Source organism: Ceratina calcarata, unplaced genomic scaffold (genome assembly GCF_001652005.2).
Source record: "Ceratina calcarata isolate Rehan_Ccalc_2016 unplaced genomic scaffold, ASM165200v1 scaffold165.2, whole genome shotgun sequence".
Classification (NCBI taxonomy): Eukaryota; Metazoa; Arthropoda; class Insecta; order Hymenoptera; family Apidae; genus Ceratina; species Ceratina calcarata.
The window spans coordinates 494,118-518,002 of record NW_017137815.1 but is presented as its reverse complement, the minus strand read 5'-3'; the positions used below and the strand labels follow the sequence as shown (position 1 = coordinate 518,002).

The following is a 23,885-nucleotide window of genomic DNA, read 5'->3' as shown; positions in this document are numbered from 1 at the left end:
ACAAAAGAAGATGACATTCCATAGTTTGTACGAATTTATTGTTGTGCTGCATATTGAAGATGATAATTATCACAGACACTTATTATATCAAACTCCACGTACACACATGCAAACATGTGTATATAATGTATGTATGTATATTGTCTACCACCACATAAGTCACACAAGTGTCGCTGCAAATGCAAAGAATCCAAGGAACGAAGGAACTGTCAAAACTCGAGAAATGACAACGTCTTGAAACACATTAACGTTCAATTAAAAACGTAATTATCGTTAATACTGAAAGCATTAATGGGATCCGAAGTTCGACAGTTTGTCATCGCTTATTTAAATATTATCAGCAGGTGGATGTACGCGTGTAACGTGTGCGTGAAACACGAGTGCGATCTCGATAATTAACAAACTTGCGTCGTATAATTCGAGTTTGTATCTCGTGAGACCACTGTGTCCTTTTAATGAAATTACTCGCCCGATATTATGAAGATATACAATGGAGGTTTCAGAGGCAAGAAACCTTGTTAGAGATTTGGATTTAACCCTGCAACCTCGCATCGTTCCACGATACAAGACCTGGCTTCCTCTTGCTACCCAACAAGTAATTACTGTCTAATTTTTCTGTAACATACAATTCCGATGATACTAATCCATACAACTTTCAGTTAAGGCTTAGAAATCTGATACAAGTCATAGGATGTAATCTAAAATCTAAAGAGGCTTGTTGGTACTATTACACTTTGCACAGAACAAGCATGTCCTCTCCCTTGTATACCAGTGAAATAATTGACAATGCAAATCCCAGGTGGTCAAGTCTGGAGGTACCTATTATTCATGCCACGGGTTATTCTACTGCCAGTGGTGAGCTTTATAATCTGTTAGTACCTTAAATGCGACCAAACCGATTAAATACAGCTTCCTTGTTGCATGTCATTTTCATTCCAATCGTACTTGTACTATATCAAATTTTTGTTTTAAAAGAGGTGATCGTAAGATTATGGAAAAGAACAATTGCGGAGAGTGTAACTACAGACGTGACAGTATTCACATGGGGAGTATCGTTCACTGGTTTGGTTTATATCGGACCAAAGCTGCCGAACAATGTAGACGTTGTTTTAAAGGAGAATTCTCTTGTGTTTAAATTTCCTGGTGGCTTCTTCGCGCCTCTGTACTGTTTTCTGGAACAACCCGATCTGAAAAGGTATCTGGGCATAAAGATAAACGCGTCCGAGATAAGGGACAGCTACACCGTGAGCAAACTGAGTAGCTTGAGAAATAAAATGCAAGCCCTGAAACAGCAAACGGAATCAGTGCAAGCGCTTAGGACTAGAATCGCGTCTGGTGATAATTTCAATGCACCGAAATATCCGCAATCCTCGTTGAATCGATTGTTCCAGCCTCGTAAAGTCAATAGAGAAAAAAGAACCGAGATATTGAAGATAAAAAAGGATTTGGAAATGGCCAAATTCCGAACGAAGTTGTTGGAACAAGAGAGAGCAAAGAAAATGGGAGAATTGAGGATTTTAAATCAGAAGCATTCCAATATCATGGAAGAGAATCAAGATTATGGTATTACATTGTTATATAGAATTATATGCAGCAATCAGGTGCCGATACAGCTTTGAAACATATTTCAAATGGTAGGTTCGGATTTGATGGAAATGTACCGGGAATTGAACAAGGATATCGAGAGGCTACACGAGTGGCGACAGAATCAATTGGATACGAGAGAAAATTATGTTCAATTGAGTAGCCAGCTTGCTCATAGAAGGCGACAATTAATTTCGGAGTTAAGTTTAATATACCCTATAACTCAGGTTCGTACACAGTTATCGAGTTAAATCGTTGAGTAAATAAGTAAATAAGTCAATCTGCTTATGTATGATACAGGATAGTAATGAGAAGTTTAGGATACACAACGTTCATTTACCGGACAGTGAGAATTTAGAATTATCAAACGATACCGAAGTAGCTGTAGCGTTAGGATTCGTGGCCCATACCACGCAGATGATCGCCAATTTTCTTAACATACCCGCCAGATATCCCATTGTACATTACGGATCGCGTAGCAAGGTCATAGATCATATTACAGAGAATTTACCGGATAACGAAAGACAGTAAGTAGCTTGTTTCTCGTTTCATCGTCCGATCTCTATACCTAATTGTATATTTTACAATATTTTAGATTCCCCTTGTTCGCTCGGAGTAAAGACAAGTTACAATTTCGTTATGCCGTTTATCTGTTAAATAAAAATATAGCTCAACTTAGATGGTACTGTGGCCTTCCTACAACGGATTTAAGGGCGACGCTTCCGAACCTTGCTGCGTTGATAAACATCAAACCGAATCAGTCACAGTTCGTAAAATAGTATTGATCGTAATCCGCGTAAATTATAATTTCCATTCTGTTTCTTTTGAACGAAAATCTATTAATTATTTCCAGTTTTGATAACTCGAAACGAACGTACTCCGCCTCTTCTTTGGATATCGAAGTGACCAACATCAAACAGAGCGTGACACCGCCGATACAGAAAATAATTTTTGAAAAGTGTCATCGACCTTCGCGATCTATGAGCCAACTAAAGAGTATAAAATCTACTCTGGGCTCCTCGTTGGATCAAGGATTGGACAAACCCGTTCAATCCCTCGTTTTAGGTAGTCAGTCTAAACGAATCTGCAAGTCGGAGGAAAGCGCTATAGATGATAAGACGCTGGCTCTACCGAAAGATAGATCGAGTAACAGTAGCAACGAAACTTTGAACAACGCTATTCTGTGCAATATAACCGGGCCGAGCGTCGAAGACGCCGCTCGGTTAAGTGATGAAAATGCCATAGACAGGAATATCGAGATTACGATACCGACGTCGGTGTCGAAATCGACGAACATTACGGACGGTTTGGAGGGCTCGGTCAGCGCGAGAGAGAGAAGCTCGAACTCTATAAGCAGCTGCGAAATGGCATTGAACAGTAGCCAAAACGGGGACGACAGTTTGAACGATAAGAAAGATGAAGCCGCGGAACTCACATCGGTTACAAACGATGTCGTGGATCATTTGCAAAATGGCAAGTCGTCTACCGATGACTGTGATAATTTTAAAACTACGGCTAGTGAACAAAGTGACAATGTCAGTGAACACACGGCGATAGGAACAAAGACTTTATATAATAAAGAACAGTTCGCGAAATCCTGTCTGTCTCTAGACGATATAATGTGTTGTACTTACGATGAAAATGAAAGAACAGAGAGGACAAGCTCCATTTGCAGTTATCCTGAAGGATTTTTGTCTAAGGACATTGACCTAGCATCTCGGACACGTTACAATTCCGATTCAAAGTAAGTGTGTACCACGTAAGTGTACTGTGCTAGTCACCGTTTCATCAATTGTATTTTTCGTAATATAAAGGCAAGAAATGGCGGATTCAAAAAATTGTCGCAACACTAGTAAGGAGTCAACGGTAAGATCTTTATCAAATACTATCCATTGTTCCAAGTCTGATTAGTCACTCTTTTCAGTTGGAAACAGAGCTGAAACCAAATCAGAAATCGGACTTGATATCCTACGAGGAGACGAGTAAACGCGATTTTCAAGCGTCGACCGAGTACATAGATATAATCAGACGGAGTTCCGAGAACGTTTACGCGCGGACCGAGGCGTTGGCTAACAAAAAGACCAGTTTCAAAGTCATGAAACCGCGATAGAAATGTTATCTTGTATTATTTTTAATTAATTATCCAGAGGTGCACTGATCAAATCACGTGCACGTATAGAATCATACTTACAACTAATTATGTTTCCTCGTTTCGTTGAACAGATTGTACTTTATTATGTTGAACATATTTAAACGAATTTATATCGCATTTTTCAATTCGATAAAAGAGAAGTACTATCGTTTGTATAAAATACACTTGTAGAATAAACATTAATTGCGCGTACGTACAACGTATAATTAATCGTTCAGTTAATTACCGATAACTACATTCTCTTATCAACCACGTAATTTTTAGCGTAAAAAAGATATCTACATGTACGTTAACTTGAAATGTATTTATATACATATTTTTTTATTATATCTTGCAAAAAATTGTTACGCGTAAGAGGATCAAAGAAATTGGTAAAAGGTTAAAAGGTATTCGAGTGAATTAAGTTTCAAGTTAGTCATTTTTCAGTCAACTTTATTAGAAATATATAGAAAGCATCGTTAAATAGAATCGAGCGCGGTTTTCTCGTAAAAGTGCGGTGCTAACTCTAACAACCATTCTGGTTGTATAACTGTGATATCCTTCATATACGTTTTATTCGTTTGCAAGACCTCGCAAAATAACACCCTTAGACAAAAATATAAACTTTTAATATACAGATAGTCGCCAGAGGTATTAATCGTTAAATGTGGATATACGAACCATTGAGGTTGCTGCAGAGTATATAAACAACTGTTTGGATGTACGTACAGATCCTTATTGCCTCTTACCGTTTTATATACCCCGGTATAATGTAAGTAAGCCGCTTTCGGGAAAAGTCCAGCAGTAATGCATTTCAAGATTTGTTCCACGTTTCCTGTAACCATATAATTCAGGTATCAATCGCGTTATTAAAAGAAGGTATAGCTTCACCTACCATTACAAGAAACAAGCGGTATCGCCAATCTCTTCATCATGGAGTGCATTTGAATACGAATCTCCGTAGTCCTCCTCAAAGCTTTGCTGTTTAAAAAATTTTGCTGACACCAACTGGTCGTCCTGCTGTTTTTCTCGTAAGCTGTGTAAACATTCAGTAGCGTTAACAGATCGCCTTCCTCGACCTCGAACTTCCTGTGTGCGATTCTGGCTTTTATCGAGGCTTGTCCGCCGGCTGGTCTGATAAAAACATTTTGAACTTGCAGCATGGCTAAGATCGTCGACAATTCTTCGGAACAGCTCATTTCACCTATGAGATAATCAAATAATTAAATATTCAGATAACTTGGTACCGTATCACCGGTTGTGGGCTAAAAAAATTTCACCTGACACTATCAATGATTTCGCAAAAACGGGCTCCAAAGGCATCTCGGCCATCGTTACGCCCAACGGCGTCGTCAATTCCCCATTGCTGTCGATAGCGCCAAGCGCATACAATAATTCCAGTCCAGCTAGTAGATTTTTACTTGGCGGAGCGGAAGGAAAATTAAACCGCAACACGTTATCGATTCCCAGAGCTTTCAGTTGTAAAATAGCTGGAGCTAGGTCTGATCGTTGCATCTCCGGCGGCGTTGCCTCGAACAAATCCGTATACGCTTCCTCCGTGTACAGTCTACGAGGAAACTGAATGAAAAGACATGAAAGTTTTCATCGAACGAAGTCCTGATTAAACGTAAACGCTTAGAGAGTTACCTGTAAGCTTCTCCGTTTCGAGTGCGACCAGCTCGACCGGCCCTTTGATTCGCGGAGGCTTTGGAAACGGGAACGATCACCAACGAATTTGTTTGGGTCTCTGTTTCGTACCAAGGAATCTTTACGAAGCCGCAATCAATTACTGGAAATTAAGTATCATCGAAATTCGATATATCGATCTTTAATTAAAGAATTTGAAAGCCTAATGGGAAAATTGGACCTACCATAAACGATGTTCGGTATAGTAATAGAGGTTTCCGCTATGTTGGTCGCTACGATAACTTTTCGAGTATCTTTAGCGGCTCGCCAGAATACTTTTAACTGTTCCGAATTAGGAAGGGATCCGTACATGGCCAGAGGCAAGAGTTTCACTGTTCAAAAAAGTAGCAAAGAAAATATTACACCGTTTACTTTTCGTTATCAATTCGACTCACATTTGCCTTCTTTTATTAACTTGGCATGCTCCGATAACAAAGAGACCGCCTGGTCTACCTCATCTAGGCCCGTCAGAAATGCAAGGATATCGCCGGGTTCTCCCTTTTCATGAATTTTCAATACGGTGTCGACGACACTGTTTACGTAATTAGCCACTGGTTCTGGAAATCGCATAATGAATCGATTAATAATTAATATATTTTCGTGATTCCAGAAATTCCAGCCGGAATACCTTGCACGTAAAAAATGTCCACGGGATAAAGTCTACCCTCGACCGTCAGTATAGTCGCCGTGTCCTTCGCCGAATCCTTCGTTACGTTCGTGTTAAAAAAGTCCCTTAACTGTTCGGCATCTACAGTCGCCGAACAAACAACTATTCGTAAACTTTTACGTTTCTGCAATATAAAGAAACGATCACTCACAATATCCTTATCGAACGATATCTTTCATCGGAAATGTAGATTACCCTAATAATCTTTTTCATAAGTCCCATGATAATATCTGTAAGAAGAGTTCTCTCATGTACTTCGTCCACGACGATTACAGAGTAACTCGTTAACAATGGATCATTCATCAACTCGCGAAGTAGAATACCCTCTGTCATATACTTGAAAATAATTAACAATTACTTATTGTTAGATAAATTAAAGTAGCGTCGATAATCTAAGTAACTTTATACCTTTATCTTTGTCGTCTCATCCGTAGAGTTATCGAAACGTATAGAATAACCGACTTCTGTTCCCAAGATGCAATTTCTTTCATCCGCGACACGATTAGCTAAAGAAGTCGCAGCGACCCTTCTCGGTTCTGTGATGCCGATCATTTTTCCATCCGAACACCATCCGGATTCGAGAAGATACTATAATCATTAGATTCATTCCTAATTTGTCTCTCGTCCAAAGGTGAAACAACTCGACAGAATTTTGGTATTAACTAGGTATCAGATATAAAAGTTCTAAGAAATTGTGTAGCTTATCGATTTATTAAGCTGATATGGGATGAAGGAAGCGATAACGGTAACAATCAAGTCAATTGAAGTTTTAGGATAGAATATGGGGAATAGATTCGATGCTACGTATATATGTAGATACGTTTTACGCAAAACTTTATTAGTAGGTACAGTGTTAAACAGCACTAATTCGTCTTTCAAGTTTGGTGCGAAGCCTCCACGTTGAGCTCTCCTTTCCCATTCGCTCTAGCCATCAGTTTCTAATCTTATCGGGCATAATCCATTTGGAAAGAATTTACGTCACACATGTGGATAATTCTCTTCACGTCGTATATAGTACTTTCATACATAATCGAGAAAAGCTCGTTACAACCATCGTTACAACCTCCTTCTTCCGTCCTTTTCTTAATAAATCTCTCTCACACAGAGATGACTTATAAGTACGCTTTACTGTTAATACGACAACCGGATTCACATCGTAGGTAAAAGGCAAGAATTTCAGCTGTTTATCGTTAATAAAATACGTAGAATTCAGTCACGCTCTTGGCAATAATTATTACATCGTCAACATGTTTTAAGCGTAAACAAATATGCCTTATATTCTTTACGAGATGTTCTCAAAGTTATTTTCCGTTCAAAACAAAATGAGATGAGACTTTAAATTGGAAGCGCTTCTTTTGAACCGAACAATTCAGTCGTGATATAAAAACGTGGTTAACACGTTGGATGCCACGGGGGTTACCGGTGACCGGCGCGCCCAGATTGATAAAAATATATATAATTTAAACAAATGACAATACTTCGCGAAATCGCACTCCAGCACCACGGGGGTCACCGGTGACCCCGTCGCAATTAACATGTCAAATATTGTTATCTTGTTTATTGCAGATAATATTTCAACATTATATGTATCGCATAATAGAAAATTCATCGTGGCGCCACGGACAATCCCTGTAAAATAAGCGTGGCATTCAACGCGTTAAACAAATTGATGTGAAACCAGCTACGACTTTATTAAATCATAGCTGATTGTATCCATGTTCACTATCTATATAAGCGATGATAACTTGAATCCCGCGAATGACAAAGTGGAAAACGAATAGATGGGCTATAAGGGGAGCGCAATATAATATTGCACAAAAAATAATGATTATTAATAAACAATTAATATTGTCAATATTATTTAACAACTAGCCTGACTAGAAAAACAAATATAGTTTATATCATTTAATGGGTGACGCAGAAATTCCGTCAGTCTGATGCGTCGTACAAAATACAGAAAAATAGAAAATACAAAAGACTTTATCACGACATTTTTTCAGTTCGAATGATTTGTCTTGTTATCACCGGCGACGAATAGACGTTGAAATGAAGTTATTCCAAGATTTACACTGTCATCCCTGGGTAAAAACGTCGGTCGAGGATATCTGTTCATCTATCAATGATGATACGTCCCTCACGTAAGTGTAGGCCCGTAGAAAATGAAACTCGGTGACATAGACGAGCAGCAACACGATAACGTACGAAGACCATCTCACCAATTTGACGTATTCCCTCATACGATCGAAGAATATCGCCAGAAGAAGATAGTCCATCATCGCGTGGAAATTGACGAATTTCCAGCAGAGGACTATTATCCAAAACGAGAGACTTCTGATGATAATGGTCTGACGGGCGTATAGACGCTCCCTGCTAATCGATGGAGTTCTGTAGTTAGTCTCGAGAAGATCTTGATACAGGTATATGTATCGGTTCCAGGTAGCACTGGTAAGGAACAAGTGGACGGTTATGAGCAGTATATTTCGGAGTGCTATGTTGGAATTTTTCTGGATTCCATTCCCGGGTTCTACAATCGAGGAGGATACCGGAAGTTGAAGGAGCTTGTCGTATCCTCCGCGTCTGCTTGAGTTACGGACAAGGAATTGATATAGGCCGATGATCAGGGCAAGACAACCGACAGCGTCGCAGACTCCGTCGACTATGTAACCGTTCGAGCCAACGTCCGACCTTTCTCCAGCGATATTTGCCCTCTTTCTAGCCACATGACCGTCCAGATCGTCCAGCCACGTTCTTGCTTGAAACAATATGACGCCCAATCTTCTGTAAGACAGAGAATCGCTAGAAACGCATTTACCGGCTAACACCGCTACCAGAATGTGGAAGTAGCTGATCGAATTTGGCGTCACCCACGTCCAAGAACTGCTTATATGCAACAAATTGTCCATGATGGCAGCAAGGGGACTTAGAAGGAAGTGATTTGGATGATCCAGCATTAATCCTTTTACGGTGACCGTGCACAGTGGATCGAAATCGCATGGTACGACTGATTTGTACTGCGTGCCATTCGTCGTTGGCCTCACGTCGTATCTCTGTATTCTAGAGTATAGTAGAAGGTCCATGGCCAAGAAGTATACTATCAACAGTATTAGAATCACTACAACCGACTTGCTCACCAGTGTCGTCGTACCAAACATCTTGGATTAACGATTTTTGGGCTCGTTACCGTGTTGTATGTCTTCGTTATCTAATCTTTAACCGAATTCGGATATGTATGAACACGTGTTTTCAGTATGATCAAATAAAAATAAAAGGTGAACACTCTTTCGTTATTTTAAAACATAATTACGATGTTCGATCGTCTGACAAATCAATTCGAATCACAGCCAGTGGATAAAGTCTTGAATCTCTTGAGCTCCTTACGTTGCTTCCTCTTTTCACGACACTATTCTTGTTCGAATATTTGGAGCAAGGTGCGATATTTACGATTAGCTTCTCGAGTAATATTATGCATCACTCCGTGGCAAATACATCTTCGTTGCTCCGTAATTATTTTCTCTTCGCCATTACTTGACAGTATCCATGAGGCAGCGGAAATAACGAGTGGAACGAAGCAGTTTTTGTAACATAATTATTTATTTTCGTCCGTTCGGGGTTAACTATTTGGATATACGGAAAAGCGGTACAATGATTTTTGTTCGCACCAAGCATCGTTCCGTTGAATTCGATCGAGACAACCTCGTGCCGATCCCCGTTTTACAAAAAATTTGTTCTTTGTATACGCATCGCGTTTCGAACACAGTATAGTTCAAAGTTTAGTCAACCGCTGAACATTCACCACTGACGGCTGAATGCTGAATACTGAATGCAACTGAATGCACAGCGCACAGCTCTATTTGTATGCTTCAGCGCAGAAACTCACGTACTGCTCAACTGCAGTCTACCTACAGTTTATGACGCGAAGCAACGCGGCCGCGGCGCATCCAATCAATGGCGAACGATAAAAATTTTCAGATCAATTAAGATTACAGATTAGATATTTCTATCGATTCGATATTTACTATCAATTAATGGCAGAAATAGAATCATTATCGCGTTTAGAATTCATCAGAATTTCAGACGCGATAAGAGTCTTTTTACAAGTGACTCATGAACTGTAAATGTTTCTTACGAAAAAAGATAATTATTTGTACTTGCAATCTCTGTTACTTAGATATGATTTTATGTTTGTTTTGAGTATAATTTTGTTAGTGGTTCGTGTTGTCATAGCGTCCAGTTCTTACCCACAGTAAATCGATTTTATATTATTCGTTGGGGTCAAAGGCAAGTTGGAATCAATTGAAAAAGCAATAGAATTTCCTCATGTACTAATTAACATGAAATAATCGTAAATCTTACCTACCACGTAATATAGCTTGTAAGTAACTGATATAAAAAAAGTCGTAACAAGTATTATTAAAATAAAATTATACATAAAGTAATATAACGACGATATAAGAAGTCCATTCTGAATCTAATAAATGTACAAACTGAATAACAAAGACGTAAGAATGAAATTTTGTATTCATTGTATGTAGCATGAATTACATTATTTTATATTAAAGAGTTATTGCTACTAAAGGATAAAGAAAGTTACCTGAGGTAATTGTGTACTCTTTCCACAACCAGTTTCACCAATCAGGACCAGCGTTTGATACTTCTCCAGTAAATAAATTATGTGACTTCTGTATTTGAACGTGGGTAACCTTTGGCGTTGCATATTCAATGCGAGTGAATGATTCGCATTGTAAACGAATTGTGTAGAGGAATGAGCTTCTATGTCCGGTTTATCCTCCTGCCACATGCTGTCTCCTGAAATTTTAAAGATTACGACAAATTAATAACTGGGATTGTATGAAAATTGAGGCAATAAACATCAGAAAATTTCGATACGTAGTGGAAGTTACGATACACCAATGTATGAAAATCTCTATTACAATATGCAACACAGGTGCATGTGTTTAAGGAAAAATGTAATATGTATTGCTGCAGTTAATAATTTTGCAAGATCGTATTCAGGGCAACTGTAAACAATTATCGTACGTACCGGGTTTTGAAAAGACTGGCTTTGTATTCATCCTGTCACACACTTGTTTTAATATATAAATGAACAAAATTAATTCCTCCTACACAGGCTTCACATTAATTAATGTTAAATTCGAATATTTAAGTAAATATCACATAATTCGAACGATGAAAACACAACTACACACTCCACGTGGTTTTCACTTGAAGTTGCATGCGATTCGAAACGTGCATACAACTTCACTTCATACTTCTCGACTTTGATCAAAAGTAGCTCTGTAAATTCCGTGAATCGCGAGTCATTTTAAAGTAGTTTGAAAACTATCTACAAGAATAAAATGATGAAAGTATTTAGCTTTAATTTAATTAAAATTTTTTTAGTATTATATATTTGGAATAAACTTTAATCTGTGCTTGAATACATTCCCGTTCTATCTGAACTCGGGCAATTACAATATTATTTTGTAAAAGTAAATGTTTGTCAATGAAAGAGATAGTTTATTTATATAAGTTTTATTGAACATATTATGAATTTTAATCACTTAAATTATTATTATTATTATTATTATTATTATTATTATTATTATTATTATTATTATTATTATTATTATTATTATTATGTGTGTATTGCATAAACGCACCTAAACGCTTGAAGATTTGTCAGTTTTCTTCAATCTCTTTTGCTCTCGTTACACGTTGAAACTGTACATAACTCGCACTGTATATAATTTTCGTGCACGCGAATTTTATATTACTTTTTTAAACATTAACGAACGGTGAATGAAATTTCAAGGTAAATAGGAATGTATTTCGATTCGCAACGAAAATATTGTTCCAATACGGTGATTAGTATTGCGTTTGTGTATCTGAAAGTATCGCTATTACATATTCAGAATTCCACGAGATCTAATCTTCTCAAGCACCACACCATCATCTAATTTTTTATTTATGTATCAGAAATATATTATTTATAATAATCTTTTCTTATTTCATAAATTTCAACACCACGTGCGTGTAATACATATGTAGGTAATTACAGAACATTGAAAACTTAGGAAACGTGGTGAACAGTACAATGTTACGATGATGCGTCGTAGAATTGATAATGCTATGTCTGAGTTCGGTAATTGGAGAAAGAGCGAGTGATTTCAATAAACACGCGTACAAATGTCTGAACACAAAAGAGAGTCGTTAATGTACGATGATGATTGAAAATTCTTTGTATTCTTCTGACGTTTTTCGTCGCATCGATAATGATAACAAATTGTCCTGGGAACTTTAAGTTAGCCGTGTTTCTTTTTTAAAAACATTTGCATCTATAGGATTAAGTTTTGCAGATAAATGTTAATAGTAAAAAATATTATTATTAGGCCGTGGCTTCTGCCTCCCCGTTGCTCTCCGTTTCAGCACACTTTTCTTCGAGTTTCGATTTTTTTTCAGGACTCGCCCCGTCGGTTGCTGAACCATCCTCCGACGTTGCATCGCTTAACGTTGTTGATTTCCTTTTTATACAACAACTGTCAACTGGAGCATCTGCGGCGAACAATTTTTCATTTAAATTAAAAACAACTGCAATTGTTGAAATGTATTCAGACAAGATCATTTCCTACCTGTTGAATCACCATTCTCTGTTGATTCTGGCTCCTTGCTCTCGGATTCTTCTTTCTCTTCGTTCGATCCATTTTCTTTGGTTTCTTGGGCATCACCATTTTCAGATGCTTTCGAATCTTCATCAACTTCTTGTACTACCTTCTTTTCTTCCTCTACCACTTTCTTCTCGGGAGTCGTAGCGACTTTGGTGTCTCTGAAAAAATTAGAATAGACAAATTCTTAATCATTTAGTACATGAACAACATAATATTTTATTTTCTCTTCAAAACTGTATGTACCATGTAATTCAGATTAATTTCAGTTCAAACGAAACAATCTGTTCTACTTTCTTTTTTATACAAAGAATACAAAGAAAGAAACGTTAAACAATAGAATCTTTGGAACGTGAATGACTTATTTTTTTTCTTCATAAACATACTTGTCCAACGTATTTTGAATGAACTAGAAGAGAGAGAGAAACAATCGTGAAACACAACAATGGGGATTCTCAAGGTACGAGCGTCGTTATCTTAGTTCTTTTTTTCTGGAGCGCGTTGCCGGTTAAAGTTTAAATATGAGGAAAAAGGATAGAACACAGGGAGAGAAGAGAAATAGAGATAGGGACGCCAACCGTAGCGGCACCTACCCATGTTTTAATATTATCCTACTCTTCCCTTCCTTCTCCGACGACCCTCTCCTTTCATCACTGCACACAGAGTCACACGCATTTATATTTAAGTGATACGTATGTATGTACGCTCGTTCGTAAGTTCGTACGTAAGAAACACACGCGCACCTATACGCACACTTTGATACACGCGAGCAGCAACGTATACATTCGTACGTAAACAACACGCATGCATTCGACTTAAGCTACATACACGCGCATACAAACGTTTCAGAAGCGCGGCAAATCGCGTACCGTAAATACATTGGACGTTATCCCTACATACGCAAGTAGATGCTCGTTCTCACAGCCTGAGAACATTAAATAAAGCTAAACAGCAATTTTTACTTATTATTGCGTTAAGAAAATTAAACGGTGGTACAATATATGGTCCTAAGCAGAAATATAAGTATTTAACAACGTGTTGGTAAGGGAGAAGAGATCGATACCGTTGTCCGTTTTCTTTTTTAATCTTCCACGCGCTACAACCGTCCGTTATAAACATAAACACATACTTAAAGAAACTAATAGTGAGTTAGAAATATTCGTAACCGTACAATCGTACGTGTAAAAGCAAAGATTGAATTTGTTAGAGTCAGAGAATATATTACGTACTCGGCCAACATTATGTTTTTATAAAATTATTAAAATAAATGAGCAGCAGATAGCGGTGTAGACAATACAAGGTAGATAAAAAAGAAATGAGTCGATTGGTAATTATAGGTATCAGTATGTTCGAAGGTAGGAAGCAAGAGACAACGATGCCGCCAGAAAAGCAGTGTACAGTTGCAAGTAGAGCACACGGTATCGGACAAGGCAAAGGCAGGCAGGTATAATGTATAATGTTGAGGGGAATAGGGGAACGTAACGTAGCGTCTTACGAATCGAGCTGAGAATATCACGTAAAAGAGTGGGTACATCCCCTCTTCTTCCCTCGCTTCTCCACTCATCTCTCTCACGCTACCCTCCGGTATCCTTTTCTCGCGAATACACGCAAACTACTAGCCGTACGCTTTCAAAAAGTATACGATGTAAACCCGCGATGCAAACAAAAATCTGTTACGGATCAACTTGAAACACGCGAGATCTGTACCGAATGAGACGGAAATTACGGGAGTCAGGGCCGATTACTTGTTGGATCTAATAGGGAAAGCGTCTAACGGAATACGATTTTTTGAAGCGGACAGAGATCGATATAAAAAAAATATAATCCATTAACTTACTTAGTCTCAGTATCCGCCATGGTGATCGATTAAGCGCGCGTGGTCGATAAACTGATTCGGGATATACTTATGTATAAAAAATACACGCACCACGATTTATCAGAACTCCGATCGTACTTCTACGCACCGGTAAGCAGAAACGAACGTTAAAAAGCGAACGAGGTAAAAGAATTCTGGTTGAACAGCACACTAGTTGCGTCGCGTAGTAGCCGCGTACCGACGCGCAAATGGCAGAGAGGCTCTTCGCACACTACACTGATTCGCCCCGTGTGTGACTCGCCGAGTATTGCTCCTCGACTCGGCCCGGCCGGCAGGCAGGCCGGCGGCCTTCAAACAATTTTCTTTCCCGCTCATTTACAGATGGCAGCCCAGTCCGTCCCTTCCTTAAAACCGTATTCCACAAATATTGTCTTTATATCATCAAAAACCAAAAATTCGTCATTTTACTACGGAAAGATAAACATCTACTTGACTACTTTTATTAAATCATTGTTGATCAAGCCAACTGCCCGAGCTTAGGTTAGTTTCCAACGGAAGTTGATCGACGATGCACAATGAAGTTGCCGCGAACCTTCAATTTTGTAGAGCTGAGAAGGCTGTTACGCAAAACTGTAACATAATTCGTAGAGATACAACGGTTAATTTGCTTCGTTTATCTCTGCTTCCTCGTTTGCTAAGAATGTCTCACATAAGATTGACAATTATTTTTATGGTTTAGGGATTCATGATGGGGTACAGCTTTGTTAATACCACCACTACTCGACAAATCGGCCAATCAGGTCGATTCTTACAAAACTCATAAAAAATTCCTGTGCTTCCGGCGCTGGCTTCACCGAACGCATTATTCGAGGGTGTTGCTATTATTCGTCCGGAATTGCGTCCGAACACGATGAACCATCGATAATGATGGACACATGATTAACGAAAGATGAATTCGAACGATATTCGATCCGCAATGCGGATAATTAATGGGAAGAGTCAACGGAAAGTTCTAGAAGTTTCGCGTATCCGGTGTCGTTTCCGGTGTATATTAAAAGGTGCGCGGCGCGACGATGCTTTCAGGTTGATTCGAGTTTCTCGTCCATGTTACAGGTTGCCTTTGATCGTCCGACCGGTGCAAAATATCAGTTATCTTTCTCGGTATGATACCTTTACATTTCGATCATCATAAGTATAAGTTTATTCCAAGAATCTTACGAACGATCAGCAATCTTGAGCATAGACACCACTCTGAACGTGTTTGCGATACCAAACGTTATTGCTTTTCAATATATTCTATTCTAATTCTGTACGCCGTACGCTATTTATAAATCAACATATCCGAGTACATAATGTATATATGTGCGTACATAGAACGTTCACGTGTGTAATGTACACATGTATTAAAGTAAAACTGTATCCTGCACAATAAGTAAATACGTGAATGTATGTAGTAAGAGAAAGTAGACGTTACATTCTCAGATTTATTACATCATTTTATAGAAAGTTCACGTACGATGAATTCATCTTGCGTCGCAAGAATATCAAAAATTAAGCAAAATTGATATTTTCCCTTATGAAAAAGAATCGTGCGGACGTATGCGGAATGTAATTTTTCTTTGCGCACGTGCCACGTGCCAAAGGTCTACGTAAGCACGAAGATAACACCGACCTGCGAAGCAGCTGCTGCAGGTGAAAAAGGCAGATGCTTCCTTTTCGAATACGAAACGTTCCAAACGTCGAGTACTTAATTACGTACGATGTACAATGTAGTACAATGTACTATGCGCAGTTAGAGTTTAGGTTCCTCAATGAAAACTTTCCACTGCGAAGGAAGAAAGGATGGAAGGTGATTATACGCTTTTCGCTCTACGGTTTACAGTTAGCTCTTATTTATAATGCTAACGTACGACGTGCATGAAGAAAACGGCTATAACGCGGATTTTTTTCTCTCTTACTTCGTTTCGTCGGACGTTCAAAGAGTATCAGCTTTCTTAATGAAGTTATATTTAGATGCAAGTTTTGAGGCAGAAAATATTTCTCGATAACTAATAAGTACGCAATGTACGTAATTCTTCTTAATATTCGTAAAGAGCTGTTATCGCTGTTACGTGATACGATGTATCGTGTAGAAAGAAAGAGAGAGAGAGAGAGAGAGAGAGTCAAGGAAGGGATAGGCATGTTTCTTTGATAAAATTAAATTTCGTTTTAGTGGGTCAGTGGAAGAGGAACACACACATACTACTCAAGCTAAGTATTTCGATGACAGTAACCTATATTTCTCGCTGGCTTTGGCAGTGTCAAACTAAACATAGTAACCACGGGCATAATCTAAATTTTCATTTCGCTGGACTAAATTCCTACGTTTTCCCTACCTTTGCTTCGTCACACGAATAAACGTGTACACATAGACTTTTGCGCATTAGAAAGTTATGGAGTGAAAACGAAACAAAACGTATTCCAACTTCTACATTTTAGATCCAGACCGTGACGCTGTATTTCAGGATGTTACTTTTTCGAATGCGTAAGATTTTATTTTTATCGTATTTATCAGTGATCTGAATAATTTAAGAAAGGGATCGATCCCACTTTTACTCGACAAATTGGCACAAGCCGACGAGCTTTCAAGCTTGTTCGGGTCGTGAAATCGATAGAAGTAGTGGTCGCGCGCATCATCCCGTAGGGTAGATACAAACTTCAAGTTAATATAATGAGGAAATTGGAGTGCGAGAAAAGGATTAATTTATTTTCGCGTGATAAATGTTCTCGGATCTCTTAACATGACATAACAACTATCTGCATCGAACGTTTACCATCGTAGATCGTAAAATACAACTTTCTACAATTATTCTGTTACAGTTTCATATATCAGTACACTATCTTTCAGACTGAGCAGTTACTTTCGAGACGAACGAATACGAATAGAGGAATAGCATTTTTGAATGAAATCCGAAATTGCAGCCAGTTAAAGCTGCATGTCAAAAACTGAATGGCCTAACATTTGTGTGTAACCGTACTCGAAAGGAAGACCTGACCTGCTCGTTGCCGTTGCCGGTACCTTTTTGACTCCGATAGCAACCGGTTCGTCCCCGATCAGACTCCGTCACTGTCTCTTTCTTTCTCTCCTCCGCCCCTTCTCTATAATTCTTTCTCTGTCTCTCGTTCACTCCCTTCTTTTCTCTAGGCCTCTAGGCTTTCTCCCAGTGCGGCGCTCTAAAATTGCGCCTATACCAGTCGAGAAAACTAATCGGCAAAGGGAATTATCGCACAGGTCAGTGAGTATTCAACCTTCCGTACCGCGCGCCGCGCAAAATCGGGTCGATTATTTATTAATAAACTCTATATCTACCCGAATTGATGGCTAAAAGACAATTGAAACCCCTCACAGGAGAGCTTAATCATCAAGTTTCCAAGAGAAACAACCTATTAAAATCATTAAACATTAACGAAACGTGCGAAGGAGGATGATCATAAATGAGATTAGGCTATACTGCGAATTGTTAAAAGATCTATCACTTCATGAATTATGGATCGTGTCGAGACCTTCTCCAAGATGTTTGTTCCCCTTCGATACAATCTGGTAACATTTCGGAAAGTTGTCAAGGTCCGATGACTGAAGAAGGTAGTCGGATTCAACAGTGATTCAATAGTGAACGAGGAAGCTTGCCTAAAGGACTCGGAGGAGATTCTTTAAATCTGTTACGTCGACGCTCGTGCGTGGTGGCAGCAGCTCCTGGTGGAACGGATCGGGAATGTCTTGTTGGGGCTACATCTGTCGGCGATGAGTCGAAATGATCGTCGACGAGCCCTGCGGCACAGTAGCTCTCGCGCTTCGTGGTGCGACACACCTCGTCGTTCTCGTTGTCGTCGTTATAGTTTTCGCACCCGTGCGAAACATCCATGCGAACATTGCGAACGCACAGAGAGAGCTGCCGCGTCCGTCGCCATCTTTAACCGACTCTGTGTCTCTGCTTGTTATTTCGTTTCCTCTTTTTCGTTTCCACGAACCGAAAAAAACAGTCATCACGTAATACGGTGTGCTCCGTGAAAAGCGAGCCCGATGTTCGTTTAACGAGAGATAGTTTAAAGTACACGTATAATCGACGGAGTGCGTGCGCGTGACGTGCGTAAAAATCGAGCAGACGACGTTCCGCGAGCCGGGGGCGACCGTATCGAAGGGTTGCGAGCGATCGAAATCGCATCGAAACCACCTATACATCGAGGTCTCGATACTTTCCGCTCGACTCCTCGGATTTTGCCCACTGTGAGAACGATCCTACAGTCTGGTAGTCGCGTTTTGTACCAGTGCATCTCATCGTTAGACGGGCTGCTCTACTCGCGATACGTCAAAACTCGGATCGAGAGCGCGTCAAGAACTGAAAAACGAAAAAAGCGAAGGAGAATAGTGTAGAGAGTGAGAAACTGAGACAGTGACAGAGGGAGAGAGAGGGGGCGAAAGAGAGAGAGAGAGAGACTGCGAAATCTAGTGGACGTCGACAATTGACAGGGAAAGATGGCGCGAGTCGCGGACGAGGATTAACGCTGACCCATTTTTCCGCGCGAAATCGTTCCGATCCTCGAAGTACGATCTTCCAAAACGGATTTGCTTTCTTACGAACGACTCCGCCGTTGTTCCCGGTTGCAGTGAGAATTCGAATAAAAAAAACAGAAGAGTTGCTACATCGTGTGGTGCGCGTGCGATCAGTTCTTGCGTAAGTGTGAGTGCCCTATCGACTGTTTGATCCTAGAGAGAGAGAGGGATAGGGAGAAGAGGAGAGAGGGAGAGAAAAAGAGTGCAGTAGGTGTCGGGTGAACGATTGGAAAAAGTTTGGTGGAAGATCGGGGTCTTGGCAGGCTCGAGGAGGAAAATAAGAAGAGGACGCAGGCTTCCGAAGCAGGTGTTGATCTCGGCGTGTACAGCCGTGTAGAAGAAGATTCGGGGTAGTAGGAGGCTGTTCGGCTGCGAGGAGCACCGCTAAGATGGGAAACAATGCGACGACCGCTAACAAAAAGGTCGACGCCGCCGAGAGCGTTAAGGAGTTCCTCGACAAGGCGAAGAAAGAGTTCGAGGACAAGTGGAAGAGAAATCCGACGAACACCGCGGCGCTCGACGACTTTGAGCGCATCAAAACCCTCGGAACCGGGTCGTTCGGTCGCGTCATGATCGTCCAGCACAAACCCACCGGCGAGTATTACGCGATGAAGATTTTAGACAAACAGAAGGTGGTGAAACTGAAGCAGGTCGAGCACACGTTGAACGAGAAGAGGATACTTCAGGCGATCAGTTTTCCGTTTCTGGTCTCGTTACGGTTTCATTTCAAGGACAACTCGTATCTGTACATGGTCCTCGAGTATGTGCCCGGCGGTGAGATGTTCAGCCACCTGCGTAAGGTCGGCCGTTTCTCGGAGCCGCACTCGCGTTTCTACGCGGCTCAAATCGTACTAGCTTTTGAATACCTGCACTACCTCGACCTGATCTACAGGGACCTCAAGCCGGAGAATCTGTTGATCGACTCGCAGGGTTACCTCAAGGTGACCGACTTCGGTTTCGCGAAGAGGGTGCAGGGTAGAACGTGGACCCTCTGCGGTACACCCGAGTACCTCGCCCCGGAAATAATCCTGAGCAAGGGTTACAACAAAGCTGTCGATTGGTGGGCACTGGGCGTTCTGGTTTACGAGATGGCAGCGGGTTATCCGCCGTTCTTCGCGGATCAACCGATTCAGATCTATGAAAAAATCGTCAGCGGGAAACCGAGATTCCCCACGCACTTCGGCTCCGACTTAAAGGATCTTCTTCGAAATCTGTTGCAAGTCGATCTGACGAAGAGGTACGGAAATCTGAAGGCCGGCGTGAACGACATCAAGGGTCATAAATGGTTCGCGAGTACCGACTGGATAGCCGTCTTCCAAAAGAAAATAGAGGCGCCGTTCATACCGAAGTGCAAGGGACCCGGGGATACCAGCAACTTCGACGAGTACGAGGAGGAGACATTGAGGATCTCATTAACGGAAAAGTGCGCCAAGGAGTTCGCCGAATTCTGAATTCAACCCATCCGGAAACATGGATCTCGAACACACGTATTCGTACGGATACAGTACCCGTGTCATCGCGTACACCATACCAATTCGTTCGCGCGACGATGGATTCGTCTCGTCGTCGTTCACTGAAAAGATGGATTGAGTAAAGTAAGAAATGGGAGAGAGTGCGTGTGTGAGAGAGGTGAGAAGCGCGCGAGTGTGTATTTACAGGGCAAAGTGTACAGAAAATGAAAGAGAGAGAGAGAGAGAGAGCGAGAGAGCGAGAGAGAGATACGAACTAGAAACGGAGAAGGGAGGATTGGATAACTACCTTTTGGTTGTCGTCGTAAACACGTAAAATTCGTTCGTTATCACCACCACATTACAACCACCTCCGCAACGACTTTTCAAGAAGGAAAAAGAGGTTTGTTTCCTTTTCATTGTCAGTCGAGTTCACTCAATTCAAATACAGTAACTGAGTAACTACTCACAACGAAAATCGTCCACTGCGTACTCCTTTTCCTAGATTCTGATTTTTTCTTTACGAACAGTATAATATAACATGCATATATCGAACTTTTAATTTTTAGAATAAACTATACGTTTCTCCGGATAGAAAGATCTTGATCTAGATGTGTGGATTCCTATGCTTTTATTTGGTACTCGATTATTAAGAATGGAGGGTTTCGAACAGTATTTCTTGATATTATCCGATAATTTTTAGACATTTATTTTCCTCAAATCGTTTTTAATTCGTTCCAGCACGAATCTTTTATCGTTTCTTCATTTTTTCTTCAGACAATTTTAAATTATTCATCGTTTACGATTGATAGGGCCTTAGTTTAGAATTTCTGGTCATTCGTTGCTGCGTTTCGGCGATGTAACATATCTTTTTATCGTTAAGTCATTAGGAAAGTAATGGTAGGTCTACCGAATTCGAAAATTAATGGTTTTCATTGTGATCGACGATTTTCATTGTGATTTTCACCGTGTATCCAGAATGACGAGGTATACATGTACAGGGTGAGCCATTAAAAGAACTAAACTTACCAATTTAAATAATTCATTATTTATTGATTACTGTTGAAGCTTGTTTTGTTAAAAAGGGAAGGGAACTCTTCGCTCTGTTAGAACACAATGAAATGAATTCACCTTCAACGTGCTTCATCGTATAATCAATCATATCTTTTTAATGAAACCGATAGATGACGAATTATTTAAGACGAATTCTTAACGAGTCACTCTGTATGTATGTGTATAGTATACAACTACCATAGAGACTAGAGATATATACATATACGTGTGTGTTCCCTAAAAATGGCTTCATCGTCCGAGGTTTACGGAGGAGGCGTGTGTAAAGAGTTCGAGCTCTCGATATAAAATTATTTAATTAAAGAAAGGCAGCGTCGTCGTAAACGTCATTTATTTTGTACATAAAATACTATATATTATTATAGTCTATATATATAAATATATAAATCTTGAATGTTCCCCCTTTACATTACGCCCCCTCTATTCTCCAGAAAAGAAAATAAAAAGGAATCGTATCCTGCCTCTTTAGAATAAAAATGACTCGCGAGAGGAAAGGTATCGTCGTCACACGCCACACGAGTATAAATAATGATATCGTTGTCCGTTTGTCCTTCGTTCTCGTGGAATCTATATTTTGCCATTAATTAATTATAATTACGCGATCTATGATAGCTAGTCGATCACATATATGCACACACACACGCGCGCAATTACGGGAGTAATTATTTATATAATAAAAAAGCACGACTCGTTTTACTTCATTGATCGATTCGCTGTGAAACCATCCGTAAAAGAGAGAGGAAGAGCGCGCGCGCGCGCGCGTGTGTGTGTATGTATATTATATATTTGTGTACTTGAGGGAGAGCGAAAGGGAAAGAGAGAAAGTGAGAAAAAGATAAAGAGAGATAGATAGAGAGAGAGAGAGTGGAACGGAGAGAAAGAGAACTAGATCTTTTATTATTATAAATAGTATATGAATACACTGTGAATCTAATTAAAGTGGATAAAAATGAAAAAAATACTCGTTATTATACTTGGCTACAGACGCTCGTTGTTGAATTATTGTACCTTAAGTTAACGAAGTAACAGGCAAAGCAAGAGAGAGAAAAAGATAGCGAGTGTCTATTATTTATGAGAAACTATCAGTGGACAAAATAGGAGAGAGAGCGAGAGAAAGAGAGAGAGAGAGAGAAAGAGAGCACGAGAAAAAGGGAGTAAAAGAAAAGTATAAAATGGATTCATTTTTGGAACGTTTTTAAAATAGAGGACCACCGGCGTTCGTACATATGTAGATTAACGATTGTAAGAAGATACATATATGTATATATATATATATATATATACATATATATATATTAATAATAATATTCGTACTATTGTAATAATCGCCTTAAGTTGCTAAAGCGCAAAAGAGAAAAATACATGAGAGCAACTATGTTATCTTTTATAATAGATATCGCTCGGCACTTTTTTAGTATGGGACAATCGTTTATTCTATGGGAAACTGAGGTTGAAAGAAAAGAAAAGTGGCCAAGGGAGAGAATTCCGAGTAAAATTGAAACGAAAATTTTCATTTTTCCAAAATGGATGCAACGGAGTCGAAGCAAATAAATGAGATCTGATGAAAACAGTAACAGCAGCAGTAGCTAGAAGCAGAAGTAATTTATTAACTAGAAGGTGCGTTTGTCAATTTCATTTTTCAGAATAATATTTCTATTTCAACGTAGAAAATCAGTTTCCTCTTTATCTTGACTGTGCAATGAAATTCGTATCGGCAACCGAAGTATAAAACACCAAATAATAAAGTAATTTCCAGGGTGATTTTATACAGTTATCTGAAATTGGTAGTGACGTTGATAAACTGGATGGATTTTTTAAAGAATAAATTAAGCGAGCTCTCTATGTCATATACCAAATTAATATATAAAGTTCCTTTCAGTAAAATAAATAAATAACGAGACGTTTCAGAGGATAATTGTTATCCGGTCACCCTGTATAAAAGATAATGCGTATTACCAGAGAGGTTTCCGCGAATGGTTTCGCTCCAGTGACATAACTATTCGTACCTTCCCGATGGAGGATAAAATACAGAAAGAGTATTTAATTCGATTTCGAATCGACTCGCCCTAATAAACGAGCTGTGTACGTCCGTGCGAGTGTAACAGACGTTACATATTTTCTAAGCTCGAGGAGCTTAGACGAGAATGTTTTTTGTAAATATTAGTCGTAAGCGAGCCGTTTTACAGCCGGATTAAGTATCTTATCGCTATTTAGATTATACGTATGTAT

General features: G+C 39.6%; 5 protein-coding genes across 9 annotated transcripts; 2 read left to right on the top strand and 3 right to left on the bottom strand.

Moving 5' to 3' along the window:
* Window positions 1-21: 21 nt before the first annotated feature.
* On the top strand, window positions 22-3,842 carry Uvrag (UV-resistance associated gene). 2 transcript variants are annotated; one of them, XM_018037398.2, is made up of 10 exons: window positions 22-263; window positions 345-595; window positions 660-855; window positions 976-1,563; window positions 1,639-1,811; window positions 1,885-2,111; window positions 2,180-2,350; window positions 2,438-3,328; window positions 3,399-3,450; window positions 3,509-3,842. In XM_018037398.2, exons 2-10 carry the CDS (start codon window positions 491-493, stop codon window positions 3,692-3,694), a joined length of 2,589 nt encoding a protein of 862 aa, XP_017892887.1. In that variant the 5' UTR covers window positions 22-263; window positions 345-490; the 3' UTR covers window positions 3,695-3,842. The 2 variants fall into 2 exon arrangements, with proteins under 2 accessions (XP_017892887.1, XP_017892885.1); XM_018037396.2 differs by having other exon boundaries at window positions 342-595.
* Window positions 3,843-4,147: 305 nt separating this feature from the next.
* Window positions 4,148-11,647, bottom strand: LOC108632698 (putative ATP-dependent RNA helicase DHX35). 2 transcript variants are annotated; one of them, XM_018037424.2, is made up of 12 exons: window positions 11,110-11,140; window positions 10,660-10,874; window positions 6,477-6,656; window positions 6,264-6,404; window positions 6,030-6,192; window positions 5,797-5,958; window positions 5,587-5,733; window positions 5,363-5,504; window positions 4,996-5,282; window positions 4,611-4,919; window positions 4,397-4,550; window positions 4,195-4,321 (listed from the first exon to the last, which is right to left on the bottom strand). In XM_018037424.2, exons 1-12 carry the CDS (start codon window positions 11,138-11,140, stop codon window positions 4,195-4,197), a joined length of 2,058 nt encoding a protein of 685 aa, XP_017892913.1. The 2 variants fall into 2 exon arrangements, with proteins under 2 accessions (XP_026675646.1, XP_017892913.1); XM_026819845.1 differs by having other exon boundaries at window positions 4,148-4,550; window positions 11,110-11,647.
* On the bottom strand, window positions 6,761-10,591 carry LOC108632699 (Ceramide phosphoethanolamine synthase). 2 transcript variants are annotated; one of them, XM_018037425.2, is made up of 2 exons: window positions 8,937-10,591; window positions 6,761-8,846 (listed from the first exon to the last, which is right to left on the bottom strand). In XM_018037425.2, the coding sequence occupies exons 1-2, from the start codon at window positions 9,218-9,220 to the stop codon at window positions 8,141-8,143; spliced, it is 990 nt and encodes a 329-aa protein (XP_017892914.1). In that variant the 5' UTR covers window positions 9,221-10,591; the 3' UTR covers window positions 6,761-8,140. The 2 variants fall into 2 exon arrangements, with proteins under 2 accessions (XP_017892914.1, XP_026675647.1); XM_026819846.1 differs by having other exon boundaries at window positions 6,761-9,122; window positions 9,200-10,579.
* Window positions 11,648-11,994: 347 nt separating the features above from the next.
* Window positions 11,995-14,888, bottom strand: LOC108632658 (hepatoma-derived growth factor-related protein 2). Of its 2 annotated transcripts, XM_018037350.2 has the most exons (4): window positions 13,600-13,625; window positions 13,324-13,383; window positions 12,698-12,891; window positions 11,995-12,620 (listed from the first exon to the last, which is right to left on the bottom strand). In XM_018037350.2, the coding sequence occupies exons 1-4, from the start codon at window positions 13,608-13,610 to the stop codon at window positions 12,454-12,456; spliced, it is 432 nt and encodes a 143-aa protein (XP_017892839.1). In that variant the 5' UTR covers window positions 13,611-13,625; the 3' UTR covers window positions 11,995-12,453. The 2 variants fall into 2 exon arrangements, with proteins under 2 accessions (XP_017892839.1, XP_017892840.1); XM_018037351.2 differs by lacking the exons at window positions 13,324-13,383; window positions 13,600-13,625 and adding an exon at window positions 14,568-14,888.
* A 3,071-nt stretch (window positions 14,889-17,959) lies between these two features.
* Pka-C1 (Protein kinase, cAMP-dependent, catalytic subunit 1) lies at window positions 17,960-22,054 on the top strand. Its single transcript, XM_018037399.2, has one exon. The coding sequence runs from the start codon at window positions 19,527-19,529 to the stop codon at window positions 20,586-20,588; it is 1,062 nt and encodes a 353-aa protein (XP_017892888.1). The 5' UTR covers window positions 17,960-19,526; the 3' UTR covers window positions 20,589-22,054.
* The last annotated feature ends 1,831 nt before the right edge of the window (window positions 22,055-23,885 follow it).

Coding starts and splice junctions, on each gene's coding strand:
- Uvrag (XM_018037398.2), top strand. CDS start 491: ATGGAGGTTTCAGAGGCAAGAAACCTTGTTAGAGATTTGGATTTAACC. Junction 1,812..1,884: donor TAATATACCCTATAACTCAG/GTTCGTACACAG, acceptor TGTATGATACAG/GATAGTAATGAGAAGTTTAG. Junction 3,451..3,508: donor ACACTAGTAAGGAGTCAACG/GTAAGATCTTTA, acceptor CACTCTTTTCAG/TTGGAAACAGAGCTGAAACC.
- LOC108632699 (XM_018037425.2), bottom strand. CDS start 9,220: ATGTTTGGTACGACGACACTGGTGAGCAAGTCGGTTGTAGTGATTCTA. Junction 8,847..8,936: donor CATATAAGCAGTTCTTGGAC/GTGGGTGACGCC, acceptor TCTGTCTTACAG/AAGATTGGGCGTCATATTGT.
- LOC108632698 (XM_026819845.1), bottom strand. CDS start 11,140: ATGAATACAAAGCCAGTCTTTTCAAAACCCG. Junction 6,405..6,476: donor ATGAGACGACAAAGATAAAG/GTATAAAGTTAC, acceptor ATTATTTTCAAG/TATATGACAGAGGGTATTCT. Junction 4,551..4,610: donor ACCGCTTGTTTCTTGTAATG/GTAGGTGAAGCT, acceptor ATATGGTTACAG/GAAACGTGGAACAAATCTTG.
- LOC108632658 (XM_018037350.2), bottom strand. Junction 12,892..13,323: donor AGGATAATATTAAAACATGG/GTAGGTGCCGCT, acceptor TAATTTTTTCAG/AGACACCAAAGTCGCTACGA. Junction 12,621..12,697: donor AGAGAATGGTGATTCAACAG/GTAGGAAATGAT, acceptor TGTTCGCCGCAG/ATGCTCCAGTTGACAGTTGT.
- Pka-C1 (XM_018037399.2), top strand. CDS start 19,527: ATGGGAAACAATGCGACGACCGCTAACAAAAAGGTCGACGCCGCCGAG.